General features: G+C 40.9%; 1 protein-coding gene across 9 annotated transcripts in view; it reads right to left on the reverse strand.

Annotated features, from left to right (window-relative positions):
- Positions 1–18,794, reverse strand: part of CSMD1 (CUB and Sushi multiple domains 1) — a 1,678,033-nt gene that overhangs the window by 12,807 nt on the left and 1,646,432 nt on the right. For 8 of the 9 annotated variants that reach the window (XM_053286224.1, XM_053286226.1, XM_053286227.1 and 5 more), the window contains 4 exons: positions 13,558–13,602; positions 6,610–6,771; positions 5,095–5,207; positions 1,808–1,895 (listed from right to left, as the gene is read on the reverse strand). In XM_053286224.1, coding sequence (XP_053142199.1) covers positions 1,808–1,895; positions 5,095–5,207; positions 6,610–6,771; positions 13,558–13,602 — 408 coding nt within the window. The remainder of the gene's footprint in view (positions 1–1,807; positions 1,896–5,094; positions 5,208–6,609; positions 6,772–13,557; positions 13,603–18,794) is intronic. The other variant, XM_053286225.1, reaches the window with a different exon arrangement.

The following is an 18,794-nucleotide window of genomic DNA, read 5'->3' on the forward strand; positions in this document are numbered from 1 at the left end:
ATAAATAGGTAATGGACTGTATTGTCCTGCATGGCACAGCATGGCACATTTGGGACAAACATAAGAAGATGCCTTGGCCGTGCCGTGGATCCTTCTGGCCCAGTGCTGCACTACAATTGCTGATCGCTCTTCAGAGTCCATAGTTTCACACAGTGCAAAGATCTTTGCCAGCCCTACTACATGAGTTGCTTGGGAAGGACTGAACCTGGAACATTTTGCATGCACAGCACATGTTCTATGCTCCCATTCTCTCTGCTGATTAAATGCATGTTGCATATCATATGGATTTATATTTTAAGCTGAATAGAACTACTCAGAGAGTTTTGCTGTGGAGCAGTATATAAATGTAACACATAAAGAAACAAACAGTTATTATTTTTAAAAGCCATGGATGCACATGGGGCAAAAAGTGAGTGCAGCTTTCTCCTCCCTTCTCTCCTTTCCATGCTTCACCTTCTCACTGTGGAGTTCAAATAGTAGACACTTTCTAAGAGCAGCTGACAGTGGCCAGAAAAAGCACCAAGAGTCAGCACAAAGAAAGACACAACAACTGCAGTCGAATGGAGAGTTGAGCAGATTTAGGTCGACTGATTTTATGAATAACACTAATATGGATTAGGTCAGATAGAGGTAGGAGGAGGGAGCCCTCAAATGTATTAGTTTCACCTCCACCTCACTTGTTTCCCCTCAACCTCACCCCAATGAGCAATGGAACCTGATGGGAAAGGAAACCTGAGCGAGCTAGTGCCATTTTCTGGATGTTTTGAAGGCCTATCAATATTCCTCTAAAGTCCACTGGCCTCTCGCTATTTGGCTTGGGCAGGCCCCAGCTGGACTAAGTACAGAGGAGAAGTCTCCTCTGCCCAGGCCACAACCCCTACAATGCTTGCTTTGGAATTCATCAACCCTGCAGGACCTCCTACTTTTGCAGGGCCATTGGCACCTCCACACAGACCCTTACCACTATACATCACTCTCTCGGATTATAAGAAGGGCCTACTTCACAGAGCTGTTGTAAGGATTACTCAAGTAATATACGTGAGATGCATTCAACAGTTTTAGAATGATTTATGTGATTTCAATTAAATTGAGTATTCCAGATGTACATATGTATTTTAAAAAGAAAGCTAAAAGCCAACATATCTTTTTAAGCTTACTGAGGGGCATACATCAGCATTAGGTAGTCAGATTAACCTTGAGAGTTTAACATAATTTTTGAAGGTTCTCCAAGAGAAATGATGATGATACTTAGTATTTATATAGAGGGCATTATGATCAAGATCATGATTTCTGCTGGAGGAGCACCAAAAAGAAAAAAAAAGCTTAATCTGATCCCTAAATGCTGACATGCCCTTCAGTAGCCTTTAAAATGTGTGATGGTTTTATCCTTACATTTCAAAGATACATCTAGAAGTATGGAATGCCCAATTTATTTAAATTGCACAAAATATAGTCTATCATTAAAATGAGCTTTTAGTGCTTTGGAAAAGTCATTTAAAGCAATGTAATGACTTGGATTACCCCCCTGCCCCCATGAACATTTGCATTGATGTTCTTTTCTACGGGAGCATCCCGCAGTCATCTTATTAGGTTGCTGTTAAATCAAAAATGAAATGGCAGCATGAAATAGTTGAATTAGAGATTTAATGACACATTTTAACTAATTTAGATTATTTATAAATTTTATAGCACCAATTCAATACAATAAATATGCTTTATGCACTTCAGCTGCTGGTACAGTGATTCGAGGTCATCAGTATTCAATAAAGATAATATACGATATATTGTGCTACAACAGCATTCTTACTTTGTCTTTGGAGCATAAATTTCCCAAAGTCTTTTCCATGTATGTCACCTTGATAAGTGAAGATGCCTCTTTCAAGCCCCGATGACACCTAGAACAAAAATAATGTATCAAGAAGTCTGAAACTAATAAATGATTCCTGAATGAGCAAGGTAACCATCATAATTGCATTTGAGTATGACTGCTACAATTTTGTAGAAAGCTATTAAATAATTTTAAATGGCACACTTCAATAATATCAAAATCTTGATTACATTTATGGCATTTAAAAACAGCCTCAGAGATCTACCCATAACCACAAAGAGCCTCTGTCTTTGTAGTGCTTGTTATAGTACACATTCTAGACAAACAATGATGCAACTACTACTGAGATGTTACTCTTGTTGGCATCTACAAGATTAGCATCCGGTCTTCATCTCCAATGGAACTTAAGCTTAAAAATGTAACTCTGTTCATTCACATCCATTGTAATCCATGCCCTTCTGTCCCTTTCCTTATTTCCACTGCTAACATTTAGACTGTAAACTCCTTGGGGCAGGACCATTTTGGGAGCCAATATGAGGTGCAGACAAATCTCTCTGCCACTAGAGTAGCTTGCCAGGAATTGCCCCATCCACTGCCACTCTCTCCCTCTTAGTATCACAGTTTTTGCAAAAGGGGAGCAGGAATGACAGATGTGAAAGTGTTGTCTAACATTGACCTGTGTCTGTAATCTCCCCACATTCTACCAGAAAAACAGACAGATATAGCAGAAGGAGAGGCAGGCACAATGAGAACACCCTCTTTGGACTTTGCTCCCTCATTTCATAAGGTGTAACTTAGTACTTCTCTTCAGGAATTACACTTCTAAGTACAGTGCTCCTCGGGAGAGAAGGATGGGGAGTGTGTAATGGTGCAGTGGGGAAGTAATCTGCCTAGAGTGCAGGAAGCTGTTGGTTTGCATCTACGCTGGTGTGTTTCCCAGATAATTGGAAACTCCTACATCAGGCAGCAGCAATATAGGAAGGTGCTGAAAGGCATCATCTCATGCTGCATGGGAAACGGCAATAGTAAACCCATCCTGTATTCTACCAAAGAAAACCACACGGCTCTGTGGTCACCAGGAAACAACACCGACTCAATGGCTTAACTTTACTTTTACAACTACCTCTGCTGATCTGATCCTTAGCTATGCCTATTGGGCATACCCAGGTTTAGCACTTTTCTGAAGAAGGTAACACTGAAACCAGGGAGACTTCTTCCACATGTTTTGGAGACAGCTAAGGAACACATCAGCAAAGAGCAGAGCTCCCATCCTCCCTCAGCTTCCTTCTCTCACAAATCCCTCATCTTTTGCTGGTATCTGGTGGAGCAGAAACGCTAATGCTGTGACTAGAAAACCATATCATTATCTATCTATCTATGTCAAATTTATACACTGCCCCCAAACCTTCATCTCTGGGCAGCTAACAACAACATAAAACAAGTTAAAACGTACACAAAAATCTTAAAACAATTTGGGCAATCTAAAAATTAAAAACAGATTAAAACTTAAAAATTTAAAAAGCTGAAAAAGCTTGGCAGAAGAGGTGGGTTTTCAAATGCTTTTTAGAAATTGTCAGGGATGGGGAGGATCATATCTCAGTAGGGAGTGCATTCCACAGTCTCGGGGCAGCAACCAAGAGGGCCTGTCCCCATGTGGCCACCAGCTGAGCTGGCGGCAACTGGAGACAGACCTCTCCAGATGACCTCAATGGGCAGTGGGCCTCAGAATGAAGAAGATGTTCTCTTAAATACCCAGGGCTTAAGCCGTTTAGGACTTTTAAGGTTATAACCAGCACTTTGTATTTTGCCCAGAGATCTATTGGCAGCCAGTGTAGTTCTATAAACAATGGGGTGATATGGTCTCTCTGAGATGACCCAGATGACTCAGTTCATTCTACAGTGTGAAAATCCAGACTAACCAAGTGCTGGTAGAGTGAACACACAGTACTAGCTATGGGGAAGGGGTGATTCCCATATATTTTCCCTTCCTTCTGTAGCCGAATGTGTCTCTTGAAGATGTATACCCCTGAGGGTTGTGCAGCCCTCAAATACACTTTTTACTTTTCAGGAGTTATAGTTGGCTTTTACATATGCCCAATGGGCATCTGTGTGGCCAGGTCACCCAGGCCATTCAGAGGACCATTGGACATGCATGGTGGCCTCCAAAATGGCCACCAACATGGGGGTGTGGCCTGAAATGGGCTGAAGACTGCCCCAACTGGGCAATTTGGCACATAATAGAGGCTGGCAGGGAGAGAGGGAATGTTTGGAGACCCCACCACCACCAAACCGAATCTAAACCCCTGGACCAGGTGGCAGTGAGTAGGGAAAAATTTCAACTTTAAAAAAAAAAAAACCTCACAAATCCCCCCGAATGGCCAGAGGAGTGTGTGTGTGTATGTGGGGTGTGTGTTTTGGTCTGATACCAAACTGAACTGAGGGGTTCGGTTTGATGTCAGACCATCGAACCAAACAGGTTCGATGTCAAACCTGTTTGACAGCAAGCCTGTTTGCATATCCCTGGCACTGAATTCCAAAAGACTCTGGTGGGGGGAAGGAGGGAGGCAAGAGTCGCTTTTGAGGGGCAAGAAACAGGAGAGAAATCATTGATAGAGCACGTAAAGCAACAAGGAGGGAAGGATATTTAAAATGGTGCAGCCATGCCTCTGCTCAGCCACCGAATTAGATCTGCAGTATTGGTTGGAAGGGGAGGGGAGGGAGGGAGGGAGAAGCAAGCCTAAATGCCCAGAGAGCTGCTTCAAATATGCCTGGGGGCTACCAATAGCTCCTGAGTTACAAAATGCCCATCCCTGTTCTACCAAAGGATAGTCCGGCAATACTATAACTTTATTCCCAATAATAAACTTCATTATATCATTCAACATACTGAATCCCCTCTAATTTTTTAAATGGGGCTGCAAAAAAGTAAGGAGAAACTGTGCATGTGATATTATGTTCCAGTATTAGAATATATTCCACAGTCAATGAGAAAGCTGGCCCAATAACATATTCTACCTTAGTTGCTGTGTGTCTCCTTCATTGGGAACAAGGCAATAACACTCTATAGCAAAAGCAGAGGCAATAAAGTAGATATATGCAAGACATTTTTCTCATGGAATCAGGGGACTAGTGATATCCTTTATGCAATACATTGTGTGCATTGGGGTTTACACTATATGATAATAAAAAGTATGGGAAAGGAGAAACATGCAAGTACCTAGGGGGACAGTGGTTAAACTGCATATACCTTTTCAATGTTTACTTACATAGCCATCTAGTGCCCACTTGTCATTTTCAAGCTTGCTTGCAAAACCCTCTCTAGGATTTTTAATTCGATAAACTTTCAAAAGCAAATGGGCTTCTTCTTTCTTGTAAACACCTACAAATAAAAGTACATTCCATATGTTTTAAAGCATGTTTACATAGTGATAATGTTTTACTTAGATTGTATAGAAATGGATAACTTCCATAAATAACAAAACACTTCACTATTCATCAAAGATGAACCTACATCCAAAATAATATGCGTACTTAGATACAAATACATTGCTTTGTACCAACCTGCATAATCAATGAGAGCCCATCCTTTACACATAGCAAACAAGGTTAGAAAAATTCAAGGCAAATAAAAATCTTTTCTCCTTTTAGAGGAATGTTGAGCCAGGTCATGTTGTTTGAGCATCATAGCAATCACTTCCTTGTGGCTCATTCCCATTCACTTGAAGAAATATTTGAAAGCTGAAGTCACATGAGAGAAGGCAATCACACGCCAACCCTGATGTTATGATTAGTAACTACATGATCAATAATTCTGCCCTTCAATTTTTTTACCCAGGTGTGATCAAACTACAAGGAAAGCGTCTCCTAACCTAACTCAGTCCTGTCCATTTGTATTTCAAGACCTATTTCGTTCTACAATGAAACAAAATTAAAATTGCATTATAGACTCAACACAGTCTTGCAGTGCTGTTCTGTGATTCCGTGTACAAAGAGAGTTGTGCACTTACAAGAACCCTTCCTGCTCATGGGAGGAACCCCTTGCTTGAGTGTGCAACTCTCCTTCCATTAATAGAAATGGCTGGTTCAGATATTATGTCCAAGACAGCCCTGCACTTAACATGATTATGGACTAGCACATGCACACCTGCCCTCCCAGCATATCTTTCCATACTTCCTAATCGTGTGAGAAGGGTTGGTATAGCAAAGATGTTTGCCATGGCCCAAACCTAGTGGGGTGTGCACGAACAGTAGTTCAAGCACCAGTTCAGCACTGTAGGGAATGGGAGATTTAAGAAAGCAGAGAGCCACAAAGGACGAGAGCAAGAGCATGGTGCTGCTAACCATGCAAATGGCACCTGTGCATGAGCAGACGCCATGTGCATGCTGGTGCCACATGGGGGTACTTGTACTGATCGCTGCCCCAGCAGGAAGCTGTGGGGGTGGAAGTGTGGAGAACAGGTAAGGACCTGCTCTCCTCTTTCTTCAATCTCCTGCTCCCCATGCTGAAACAGTGCTCGAACAGTTCATGCACACCCATAAAACCTAGTACTACCACTCTGTGGCAACAGAGCTGGGGGGATGGGAAGGAAAACCCTAAAATTCAAGGAACCAGATTTACTCCGTTTGACAACTTATAGCACCTTCTAAAAATGTGCATGGTTAGCATTCCTATTATCATAAATAGCTATTTTCAGTATGCTGTGTTGGAAATGTGCCCTTGAAACTTTAAACAGCATGAGCAATATTCATATCTAATCACAGTGCCCAATTTCTAACCTCACCTGATAGTTTTAGTTGTGTGCTGGATGTTTCAAGGAATGTGGCATTCACTTTACTGCTTGTAGCATTGAACCAGTCAACAGTTAGAGTTGCAGGATACCTTTTCCCTTGATGCTCATAAAAGCCCTTCCACAATGAATTTATAAAAAATACATCTGAAGGAACTGAAGAAAATAAGAACAAAAGAAGTAAATCACTACAAACTACAAGATGAACCTCCACTTCTCCATGCATTCATTATTTAGCTTGCTATTAAAGTACCCACCACATTGTTCCATAACCAGTCACCTTTGCTATTCTGAAATATTTATAATATCAAAGATAATAGAGCATATGAACTTCTGGTGGATCTTGATGTACTGTGACATTTTCCTGCTGTGGTACAAGTAGTTAAGTCCAGATTAAATTGCGTTGTATCTCTCTTTTCAGTTCCTTCATGAAGACTTAAGGGAAAACATATCTCATTACAGTTCAAAGTGTTATTGGTTCTTAGGTTATGTGTTGGAACAATGCTGAAACTATCAGTTGATTATAATGCAATATATACAGGCAACAAAAGCATTCTGTTCTTTAGAATAAACTGAAGGAAGTTTGGTGCCTTCTTGACAAAAGCCATAAATGGTTGTCTCATTGATTGCAGTCAAGCTGATGCATGAGTACCCATGTGCAGATCTGCAGTCTTAAACTTGTCTTCGTTCCTAAAGGGGCTTGTGCAAGATATGATGAGCTGTCCCCCACCTCCATTTCCCACCTTTCTGTAATGATGCAACACTGACCTGTATAGTACAGGTACAAACATTAACCCTGACATATTCTTAATTATGCCAACAACTCCACCATTTCCTAATGCAAGAAAAACGCCATTCCCAAGAAGAGATAATAGATTCCATGTTTAAAATATGGTAGATTATATTTACTCATTCTGAAGCATCAGAATTTGATAGTCCACAGATCTATGTGCAAGAGTATAGACTGGTACATATCAAAATTCTTTTGGTAGAGCTAATTGTAAATGTTCGTTTTCAGCTTTTATACCTCCTGGGCTCCTCTACAAGACTGTTTAAATGGTTGGGCTTGTTTTTAATCTCCAATGTTTGTTTGAGGAAGTTCAAATGAGCAAGGAAGAAAAGTAGTTGTACATCAAATGTCTGTTCTTCCACTAATGGGTAGGCAGAAAGCTAATGCAGATTTGGAGTAATGTGTAACTTAATTTCTGCCTATTCTTGGAGTTGTCTTTGGAATTGTTGAGCAGACTCGGTACTCCAGTAGAGTCCTAGACATGCATTAGCCCTATCCCTTTTAAGGTGAGTTCAGTTTCTTCTACATAAAGTGTAAACAGAGACACAGAAATTGTTTTGACACAACCCCATAATTCTGTGGTCAACTTCTCATGCTATAATTTCCCTATACCCAAGTATGCTTATGCTTGATTTAGGATATGTGTAGGGAATCACTTGCATCGGTAATGTCAGGACATTGTATGAGTGCTGGTTTCCCAGGAAAAATCGTAGCACATATGCATCAATGGGAGACAATATCTGTATAAAGTGCATGTACATTTACCAACATGCAAGTATTCAGAAACATAGGGCAGCCCTAGACAAGCTGCGACCCACCAAATCAAGAAAAGCCCACCAGAAGCTTGATCTTTGTTTTTGCTACCCACTTGGGATCTACAAAAAAGGTGGGGTTGGGCATGTTAAGGGTATTGTACATTGTGCCAAGTAGGTCAGAAGTTGAGCGGGTCTGGGTAGGGAAAATGATTATAGTAGGCCACAATGTTTGGCAGTTTAACACGGGTGGTGGGGATCCATTTGTGCTGCTTTGGGTTGGTCTTAGATCTACCTGCAGTACTGTGGGCTCCTAGTGAGGTGCCAGAATTGTTGGACATTTGTGCAAGAACACAAATACTTAAAGTAGCCAATCATCACTATGGAAGCTCTAGTTATATTGAAAACACATCAGTGACAGTCAAACAGTGAATTTCCACTCTAACTAGTGCTTCTGGAGCTCAGGCTGACTTCTTGAAGTATTTGCGCTCTTGCACAGATGCCCAACACTCCCAGACATCACTACCAACCCACAGCAGCACAGGTGGATCACCACTGCCCACATTAGATTGTTGAACATGTGGGCCAGTGAAAAGTCCTGCAAAATAGATACAATCATTTGCTGTTCAGATACACTTCAACTTAGTATGACAATATAGTACCAGGAGGAATTAATACTAGTAGTCGTCTTTGGACATCTGTTTGTTTTTATGAGTTTTATAGTCTCTGGCAATGGCTGTGCAGGATTCAATAGAAAGAGATACCATTTGCCTTCCTTGCCTGACATCAGATAACACGCATTCTGCAAGAACCCACTGCATACAAAGTGAGTGTGTAACAGAGCTCATCAGTTTCTAAAACAGAACTAGCTATAATGTTCTGTTTGCCTATAATGTTTGTTCCATTAGTACATTGCTCTAGAGTTCCTTTTCTCCAACACCTTTGGAAAAAAGGTGTTCGTTCATAGATAGATAGATAGATAGATAGAGAGAAATCACACACACTCTCTATTTCTCTTTTTAAAAATACAACTTCATTTTGAAAAGGAGTGTTTATTGAGTTTTATTGAATCATCTCCATCTGCTTAACAAATTATCAAATTATCATTAATTATGACTATGTTGCATCGAAAAGCAGCAAAATGACCCTTATCTGGAGTGGAGCACTCCCCAATTTTTGAAAAATAAAAAATTGGAAGATGTGTATTGACATCTTGTGTCAAAATTGACATCTTGCCGTTTGAAAATGTCTTGTGCAGTTCATGTGAAAATCTGTTATATATAGTGTCTAAATTTGGGGGACAAATTTAGAAAAATCCACAATTGTCTCCCCGATTTCTATTTATTGAATCTGAAATCCCTCATATATGAAGCTGGATGAAAATCCATTGTACAATAATGGTCTGAAACTGAATAAAGTGGGAAGAGATTAGTTTACTCAACTAAACTTTAGATGTTTGATATTAAATACATCTGTCTATTTGACAGAATAAAGCTCTAATTATGTTGCTTGGGTTAATTATACTTGGCCACTTGATGGATATACCTGACATTGCAGATTCTGTATCAGCCCAAGACAGTGCAAAGTTATACTCATTTAAATCCCATTGAATCAATGAGCCTTAACCATATGCAACTTAACTGTGTATGGGATAGCATCCTAAATAAAGTAAGAATGAGAGGCAAAGATTGGGTAGATGGTTAATATCTATTGGTTTTCCAGTATAATAGAAGTGAAAGCAAAACTGACAGGAAAGTAAGAATATGAACATATCAGTACAAAGTCAGTGTCTTGTGCTTGTATCTCAAGTCAGCTCATATATGATTTCAGATGACAAATGTGTTGGCAGTTGAGACAAGAAACACACTTTATATGTAGGTTTAAAAAATAATAATAAAAAGACATGCTGCACATTCAACATAGAAGACATGTTGAGGACTGCAAGACTGTGACAGAAACTGAGAAAAATAAATGCACAGTTGTTCCCAGTCCTACTTATTTTAGACTATTAATAGTGAGGAAAAAAGAATCATCTACGGTGCGCTGAGCTGATCAACAGTTATAAATAAGAATGTACAAAGAATTTCTTGACAAAAATTGTTTGGGCAGAAGTTAAAAATCTTGTACAATCTAATTTAGCTACAGTTCACACATTCAGCTGAGGCAATACTGAAATATTGGCTGACATCTAGATTAGTGTTGTGCTAACTGAAAGAGAGAAGTTGCACACACTTAAGAAGCTTGCATTTTTTTTGTTAAACATGACTAAATCCTATATTCCTACCAAGTATTTGGAGCTGTCTTTGTATATGATTACTGCAGCCAGGATCTTATATGCTGCTAAATGGAGAAAAAAAATAATCTCAACTGTAGATGAGTGGTTATTAAAAATTATGGGCATATGCCTCTATGGCTAAAGTTACTGCTTACTTACGGAATATTTCAGATGAAACACGTATTTCTGTTTGGGAGCCTTTCATAATTTACAATTTAGTACGGGGTCAACACCCTCATCCAAGATTTGGTTTTTCTTTCTAGAATAGATGGCTAATTAAAGTGGTATTTCTGTGTGTGTTTGTTTTTTGTTTTCTTTTTTTTAAACAATTGTTGGCAAGGGAGGTTTTGTGTGGGTATGTGTTTTTTTGGAAGGTGGAGAACAGAGGGCTGTTGAATCCCCCGATGGATGTATATAATTATGAGATGTCTAAGAAATGTTAACTGTAAAGTTACTTTTATCTTTCTTTCTTTTCTATGTCTCTTTTCTATTGCTATTATCTTGGTGGTGCTCTGCAACGTTGTTCAACTGCTGGTGGAAGATCTTGTCCAAGACTTATTCCCTGTTGTGCAAAGAGTTGCAAAATGCGTTGTGCAACATGTTGCGCGACCTGTTGTGCAACTTGTCAGCACCTTCACTAACACAAAGCCTAGTCTGGAACAGACATTCCTTTCTTTGTGCATCATTCCTGCACAATGTTAATGTTCAACAGCATTATGCTAGCACAACACTAGTCTTAATAAAGGACACTGTGGGAAAAGAATGGCACAAGACTTTCCCTTCCACTGAACAGATATCCCATGACTGGGTATCTGTACAATCAGGTGCTCACACGAAGTCCAACTTACACAGTAGAATAGCTAGATGGTGGGAGGGAAAAGTTGTATTCCTCTTCCACCACTGGCCCCAGATGAATGTCTGAACTAGGCCACAGGGAAAGTGATCCAATTCAAAGTATCATTGCCCTCATGCTCCCTGTCAAAATAAGAGCATCACAATCTCTGACTGCTTTTGGAAAGGTCCTCAAGACAAAACTGTTTTCTCAGGCTTTTGACTGAAATTAATTTTAAACTGTTTAATTGTTTTATCCTATGGAATTGTTTTAACTTTTAATTGTGAAATTGTTTTAATTGTTGTTACTTGGTTTTATATTTGTTGTTTTAAACTGTGTACAGTTCAAGATACATATATCCGGCAGCATATAAATATGATAAATAAATAAATAAATAGACTCATGCTAATATAGCTCTTCCTCTAAACAACAACATAAATTTCATATATAGCACTGTAAGTTGGGGAATCTAGTGCCGGAAGAATAACAGCGGGCCATAGGCTAGATCCCAAACCTTGTAAATGGGTGGAAAATAGTTGCTGTGCTGTTCTGCAAAGGCTTGTGTAAGTACTAATAGAAGAGTTCTAATATACAGGTTCTATAGCTGTTCTTATTTAGATTTTGTTTTTAAAAATCTAATTTTGTTTTTGCTTATACAACATTTTATTATGGGCTGCAAATAGCACGGGCCTTTCATAGTTAAACACACCTTCTGCAGGTGTTTAACTTTTAGTTCACGGAACTAACTGTTTGGTCTGAGGGCCATTTCACACACTACACAGATCCAAATCTGGGTTTATCATATTGCGTATAGGCTCAATATGCTGTAGCCAGTCCCAGCTTCCTGATAAAGGTGTCTGCAAATATGTACTAGTCACATTCAAATGTTACTTTTAGGCATACATGGCAAAATATGCCTCAGGGGCATAGCTAGGGGAGAGGGGGCCTGTGTCCGTCCCTCTCCCTGGTGGCCCCTCAGGATGAGGGAGATAATGAAGAAAATAGGGAGGGGGGAGCTGGGGGGCCCTCAGGAGCGAGGGTTCTTTGAACCCATCTGCTCAATTATCGCTACACCCCTGATACATCTAAACCCAAACGGTGTAAAGTGGCCCCGATTCAGTGTCATAGGAACTGACTGAAGGATGTGTAGCTGTCTCCTTCCACCAGTCATATGATTTACAAGGAAATATCCATTGTAAGTGTTAATACAATTGTTTGCCTCAACTACATTTGAAAGCCGGGTTTTATTAATCTTCCAAGACTACCAATAATTTCCATATGAGGCACCTGCAGTGAATATAAAGCTTTACTCATATAAAATTATAAAATTTTAAGCAAATGCAGGTGAAAGCTAAAATTTCAGTTCTAAATCTGGGGTAGGGGAATAAGCTATGTTTTTTTACTCGTTGACAAGAACATTTGTAAGATGAAAGCAAAACTAAACCTCAGTACAGTATAATTAAATCCGACTTTTCATTATAAGGCTCTCCATTATAGTACACTGTCTGATATAAAGTAACATTATCTAGCTCTTTACCTATAAGCAGCACAATTACTCTTGTAACGTATGTCTAATTCCCCAAAAGGTGGAAAAAGTCAAACTAGTCTGGGCTGTAGCAACTCAGGACTGCAGGTTGACTTCTGGACTGTACGTCCCTCCATATATACTCACAGACACAAAATCTCTCCACATAAAAGTACTAAGAATGTCAAAGAGGGAAGAGGCCCTTTGCTGTCCCTTACCATTCAAGGGGATGGTACCATAAAGGAATTCAAGGGCACCATTTAATCAAAGGGATGGTACCATTTGAATTCAAGGGGATGATACCATTCATTCTCCTGACCTTTTGCTGTCCCTTACCATTAATTCTTAACTAATAAAGACTTGCAATAGTTAGAGCCCCTAATTTTTGTATGCGGAGCGAATTCTTTGTGTGGTGGAGCATCTGATCCTGGAAACCCTACCTACAGTCAGATGACACTATCACATGATACTGTCCAGACACAGGTTTGCTACTTCAGTGAGAAGCAGGCCATAGAAGCATCCTTGTGTCATTATCTATTAGTTCATTATTCCCTCCACAAAAGAAGTGCATTATATGAGTCTGCATTTTTCCTTTTTTCAGAAGTTCAGTTTTAGGGAGCAGTTTTAAATGGCAGTGTTTTGGTGACATTCTCTTGTTTTGACACTGGTAATGAAATAATTCAATTAAGAGAAATTTACTCTATGAGAAATACTGAACTCCATAGCAATTTAATGTATTTAGTTCTAAAACTGTTCTTGTATACAAACCTGGAGTTTTAGTTATTGTTTCATTAACTTCTCTCACTCCTTTACCTACAAGTAAAAAGACACATTATCATTTTTATAAACAAACTCTTTTCTGTATAGAATGTTGATACATAATGCTTGATTGAGGCAGTTGTGTTTCTCCAATACACCTACCATTTATAGCAGAAATAACTAATAACTATATTACATATTTAAGCAGATATAATTCTACATATTCATAAGGGGGGAGGGACCTCTTGGGAGTCCAGCATTTGTACTGTGGTAAGCTTACTGATCAAAGAAATAATTACTCTTCTCATTTCTTTAAAAAAAAATTGTTTTATATCAGTCACAGTGCTGTAACAGAGAGCCTTATATTAGTGAGGAAGATATTGAATTTGAACGTACTATTAAATAGTGTTGAGCTAGTGGTATAATAAAATACAAATAGCCAGGACAATGACAACACTTCATAATGTATGCCAGTGATGGCCAAACATCTTGGCATGTTTGCTGGACGTTGAGTGCAGTACATATGCAGCCTTCCTGTCTTGGAGTGGTTTTGTCACTAGTTTACCAAGTCTAGAGTTGGTAGGAAACAGGACAGCAGGCAGTAGCAGGCCTGACTCAACGCCCTAGGCTTTGTTCCTGTTCCAGTGCAGGAGTGCCTCATGTAATTGTTGCTTGTGGCACCCCTGCTTGTTGGCAAACCATTGCTGTATACCATTTCCTACCCTGCACTGCCTTAGTTGCAGAGAAATACATCTGCAACTTCAATTTACACACAATGGACTTTCAACCAATACCTTTGTGTACATTTAGTGACCAATACTATGGTAGGATAGAAGCTTACAGGACCTCACCATTGCAGGAGTGTCACTTCTACAACTGGAAGGAACCATTTTGCTAATAGCGCTACTATGGCCCAGGTCAAATTGATGCAGCTACTATACTGCTTGTACTGAGTCCTCTTTACATACAGCTCAGGTGTTGTTAGTATATGACAGTAGAATAAATGCTATGTTTCCACTTATGGGAAAAATTCAATGATGATAGCTTTCTCCATTGCAGCAGATTTAGGCATGGGGTTAGTTGGGCATTTTGCGGGGGATTGTTCAATAGAAAAGGTGCACCTTGAAATATATCTCCAACTGTTCCAACAGAATCAGTGGATTTCTTTCTATATCTACATTGTATGATGTACATTGCTTCCTTGTCCGAGTATAAAATTCCATCAGTACCTACCAAAAGGATCCTATATTCAAATTCATGCCATAATTCTAGGCACAGAGTAAAAAGATGAGCAGTGAAGTGAAGACTACTTCAAACACTTGTAATTAAGTAATGTTACTGAGTTTCAGTAGAATCCTGGGGGTGGTGAGGGTGGGATTTTATGCTGGAGTATCATTTTCCTTGTGCTGATTTTTTTTTTTTTTTTGCAGGGAGGGGGGTGGTTTAGGAAAAGAACATAGAGATTGTTTACAAAAGAAACATAATTTATATGAAAACACTGTTTTTCATATAAACAAAAACATACATAGTCATTTTATGTAGTGTTCTTGTAGGACTCCACAAACTTGTCAGTCATGAAAAAAGGTTTACTTATTTAATACTAAATGCACATTAAACACTAAAAAGACACACTTGAAAAACTTAACACTGCGACATGAACAGAGATAAGAAATGTACATAGGGGAACACATTTTAAGAGCACAATTATTGCTGAAACTGATCTGTATAAGAGGGTTACTTACCTGTAGTTCTTCTCTGAGAGGGGCCACAAAGTCATTTCTACAGGTGACAAGCAGCAGTGTCCAGCAGATAAAGAACTATAGCAAAGTGTCAGGAGTTGAGGAAAGGCCCCACCTACACCTGTCAGTAGCCTGGGGAAAATAGGCTATTTATTGATGAGAGAAGACTACGAAGGAGCACATGGTCCACCAGTGATCAATGTGGGCTTCCACACTGGGCTGGAATGGAACTGTATGTGAACTTGATAAGAACAACAGCTACAGGTAAGTGATAAGAGTGTGTGAACAGGTTTGGAACCGAAGTGGTTCAACTTCAAGCTAGTTCAGTTTGACAGTTCATGGTTGAGCTGAACCATCCCTGGTTCAACTCGACCCCAGACCGAACCTTTCTTGGCTGTTTGTGGGGTTTGTGGACCAAAAAGGGTTTTTTAATCCGCCCCCCAACTTATCCCCTCCAGGGGGCTTCTCTAAGGCAGTGGTGGGGGGTGCCAAGGGAGGTTCCTTCCCCCACCCCGCCAGCCTCTGTTATGCACCTATCATCCGGTTTAGGCCTTTCTGGGCCTTTCCCCCCAGCACGGTGGCCATTTAGGAGGACACCGCACATGCACAAGTGGCCCTTCCATGGCTGTGTCATAACTTGAATTTTTAAAAAAAATTATTATTATTTACTTTTTGGTCCAAGAAACCCACCCACCCCCATTCTGACCAGACCAGACCAGGGGGAAGGGTTTGAAGGGGTGCCGGATCAAACTGGTCCGGTCCAGTTTGAGTCCAGTTCGGACTCAAAACGAACCGGGCCAGCCAGGTCCATGCACATCACTAGTAAGCAATGGTTTTCTTCTCTATATAGTGACAAACAAAGTCATACGTTTGTGTGGCCAAACCAGAATACTATTCATATAAACCCTGACATTGTCCATAGCTAATTGGGATAGAAAAGGAGCAAAGTCAGCTTCTCCTATTTCTAAGGGATCCAGTGAGTGCCATTATCAGAGCTGCTGCATAGTAGAAATTTGTATCATGCTCGCCACAAATTAGCTCAGAAATTATCCATCCATTTCCCCAAAAGGTCAACCAAAATGCAGGCCATTTTGTGAGCCGAGCCGAGCCTCCTTCCCCCACACAAAAACCCTCATCGCCAGTCCTGTATCTTGTAACAGTGTCAATTCAAAAAGAAAAGCGGCGGGGGGGGGGAGGAGAAGATAGCGGCTGACATCCCCACCAGCAGTGCAGAGGCAGTACGCGCAAAGTGCCTCTGCAGCATTTAGTAATCCAGAGTCCTGCTGCGGGGCTGGGCAGAATGATTTTTTCTCGGTCTCTCCTTCCCCACTAGGAGCATTCTTTAATACTCCTAAATATGTCCCTCAAGGTCATATTTAGGGGTGTGAAAGAGCACTTCTAGGGGAAGATCAGCAAATATTGTCCCTCCCACCCTCATAGCTGACTCTGGATTATTAAGCACCATGGAGGCAATTTGTATGCCTCCATAGTGTATTTGCACCATTACTGGGAATGCTTGCCACCAAAAAAAGTAGGTGGCATGTTGAGCAGCATAATGAAGGCTGTGCTGAATCATACATGCTGCTGCAGGCTCACCGCGGATCCACCTGTGCTGCTGGAGGCTTGCAGTGAAGCCTCAGTGGCCTTGTACTTTTGTGTTAGACCACAAATTGTCCTTGGCAAATTGAGACAGAAAGGAATACAACATCTACACTCCTGAAATGCTGGTTAGATTGAATTAACTAACTGCCAGCAATGTGTTTCCAATCTAACTAGGACTTCTGTACTGCGGGCATGTTCCTCAAAATATTTGCAATCTTGCACAAAAGTGAAAGAACATCGGAGCTTCACTGTGAGCCCACAGCAGTGCAGGAGGATCCATTATGAACCTGCAACAGCCCAGATTAATCAGCACCATCTTCATTATGCTGCTCAACATGTCAGTCGACATGACATTTGGACCTTTAGAACAAATCTTAGTTACCACAATAACTCATAAAGACCAGGAAAAAAAGAAAACTAAAAATGGGTTTTTAAGGCTTTAGAGATCCCTGGAGAACCTAAGAGATTCTTCCTAAACCCTAGGAGTCAGCAGTCTGTGCAGTTCCAGAACTTGTCTAGTTCGGGAACTCAGTAGGTCAATTAATTAATCTAATTAATTTATTATTACAAGTCTTGTAGCCACTTGAAGCCTCTTTTGCCAGTGGCCCCCTTAGGTCATGGTCAGATTTTTTTTAAGTTTTCCAAATACGTCCTTCAAGATCCCTTGCCAATTTCATGTGTACTGAAATTACAGTGAGTTGCCAAGCTATAAGACTGATGTAAAAGGTCCTTTCACAAACAATCCCAGATCCTGTTTCAAGTTCAGTTTGCATTGGCAGTTGGGTGCTATGCTAGACTTTTAGTTGGTATCTGTGATTAGGCAAACTGCAAAGCAGCACGATCTGTGATGTGCAGTAAATGTGTAATTTTACCCCAGTGATTCTTTTTTAAAGGAAGAGTAGCAATGTGAGATTGTAGTGTAAGGTAGAGTGGAAGACCAGTGGGTGGGAAAGAGTGTTTGACCATTTTATTAATTTTTCCTCTCAAAATTCCCACACAAGCCACTTTTCTTCCTATGGGTGAAAAGATGTAGGTCATCATCAAAGTTCCCAGTAACAGGGATTCCCAGATATTATTGACTATAATTCCCATAATCCCCAGCCAAAGGCCACTGCAGCTGGGGGTCATGGGAGTTGTACTCAACAATATCTGAGAATCCCTCTTACAGGGAACATTGCTCATTATAGCTTTTCCATTGTGGGGGGAAAGAAGAGGGGAAGAATTATGAGTGGAAAAGAGCTCCATATCAGTGAAAATGTCTAGCGTCTCCTTTGTTGTGCATATCCTTATATTCCATTCAAGATTGTAGTGCCCTGTGCAGGGGCGGAACCACCACTGGGCGAACGTGTTCAAAGAACCCGGGCCACCACCCCCAGGGGCCACAAGCGCGGCCCCAGACACATATCTAGCATTTGATGTCAGACACGGGGGGCATTATTTCGCTCCCAAATGGGGCCATGCGGCCCCGTTTGGGACAGAAAACAGCCTACATTACATTGGCAACATGGCCGGAGTGACTCTCCCTGCCTTTTAAAGGCAGGGAGAGCTGCTCCTGGCCTTGCTGCCAATGCAGCGGGGCTGATCTCTCTCCCAAACGGGGCCACACGGCCCCATTTGGGAGAGTGATCGGCCCTTTAAAGGCAGGGAGAGTCACTCTAGCCTGTGCTGCCCAATGCAGTATGGGTTGATCTTCCTTCCAAATGGGGAAGCACGGCCCCGTTTGGGAGGTAGACCATGCCCCCATGTCTGACATCATACGTGGGGGTGTGACTAGCTGGCCCCCTGCGTCTGACATCAGACGCAGGGCCAGGGGGCTGCAGCAGTGGCCAAACACGGGCTGCCACCAGCCTCCCTACACACCTGGCCCCGTGGTTGCTTTCCTACCTCTCCTCGTTACAAAGGTTC

This window comes from Hemicordylus capensis, chromosome 1, assembly GCF_027244095.1.
Source record: "Hemicordylus capensis ecotype Gifberg chromosome 1, rHemCap1.1.pri, whole genome shotgun sequence".
NCBI lineage: Eukaryota > Metazoa > Chordata > Lepidosauria > Squamata > Cordylidae > Hemicordylus > Hemicordylus capensis.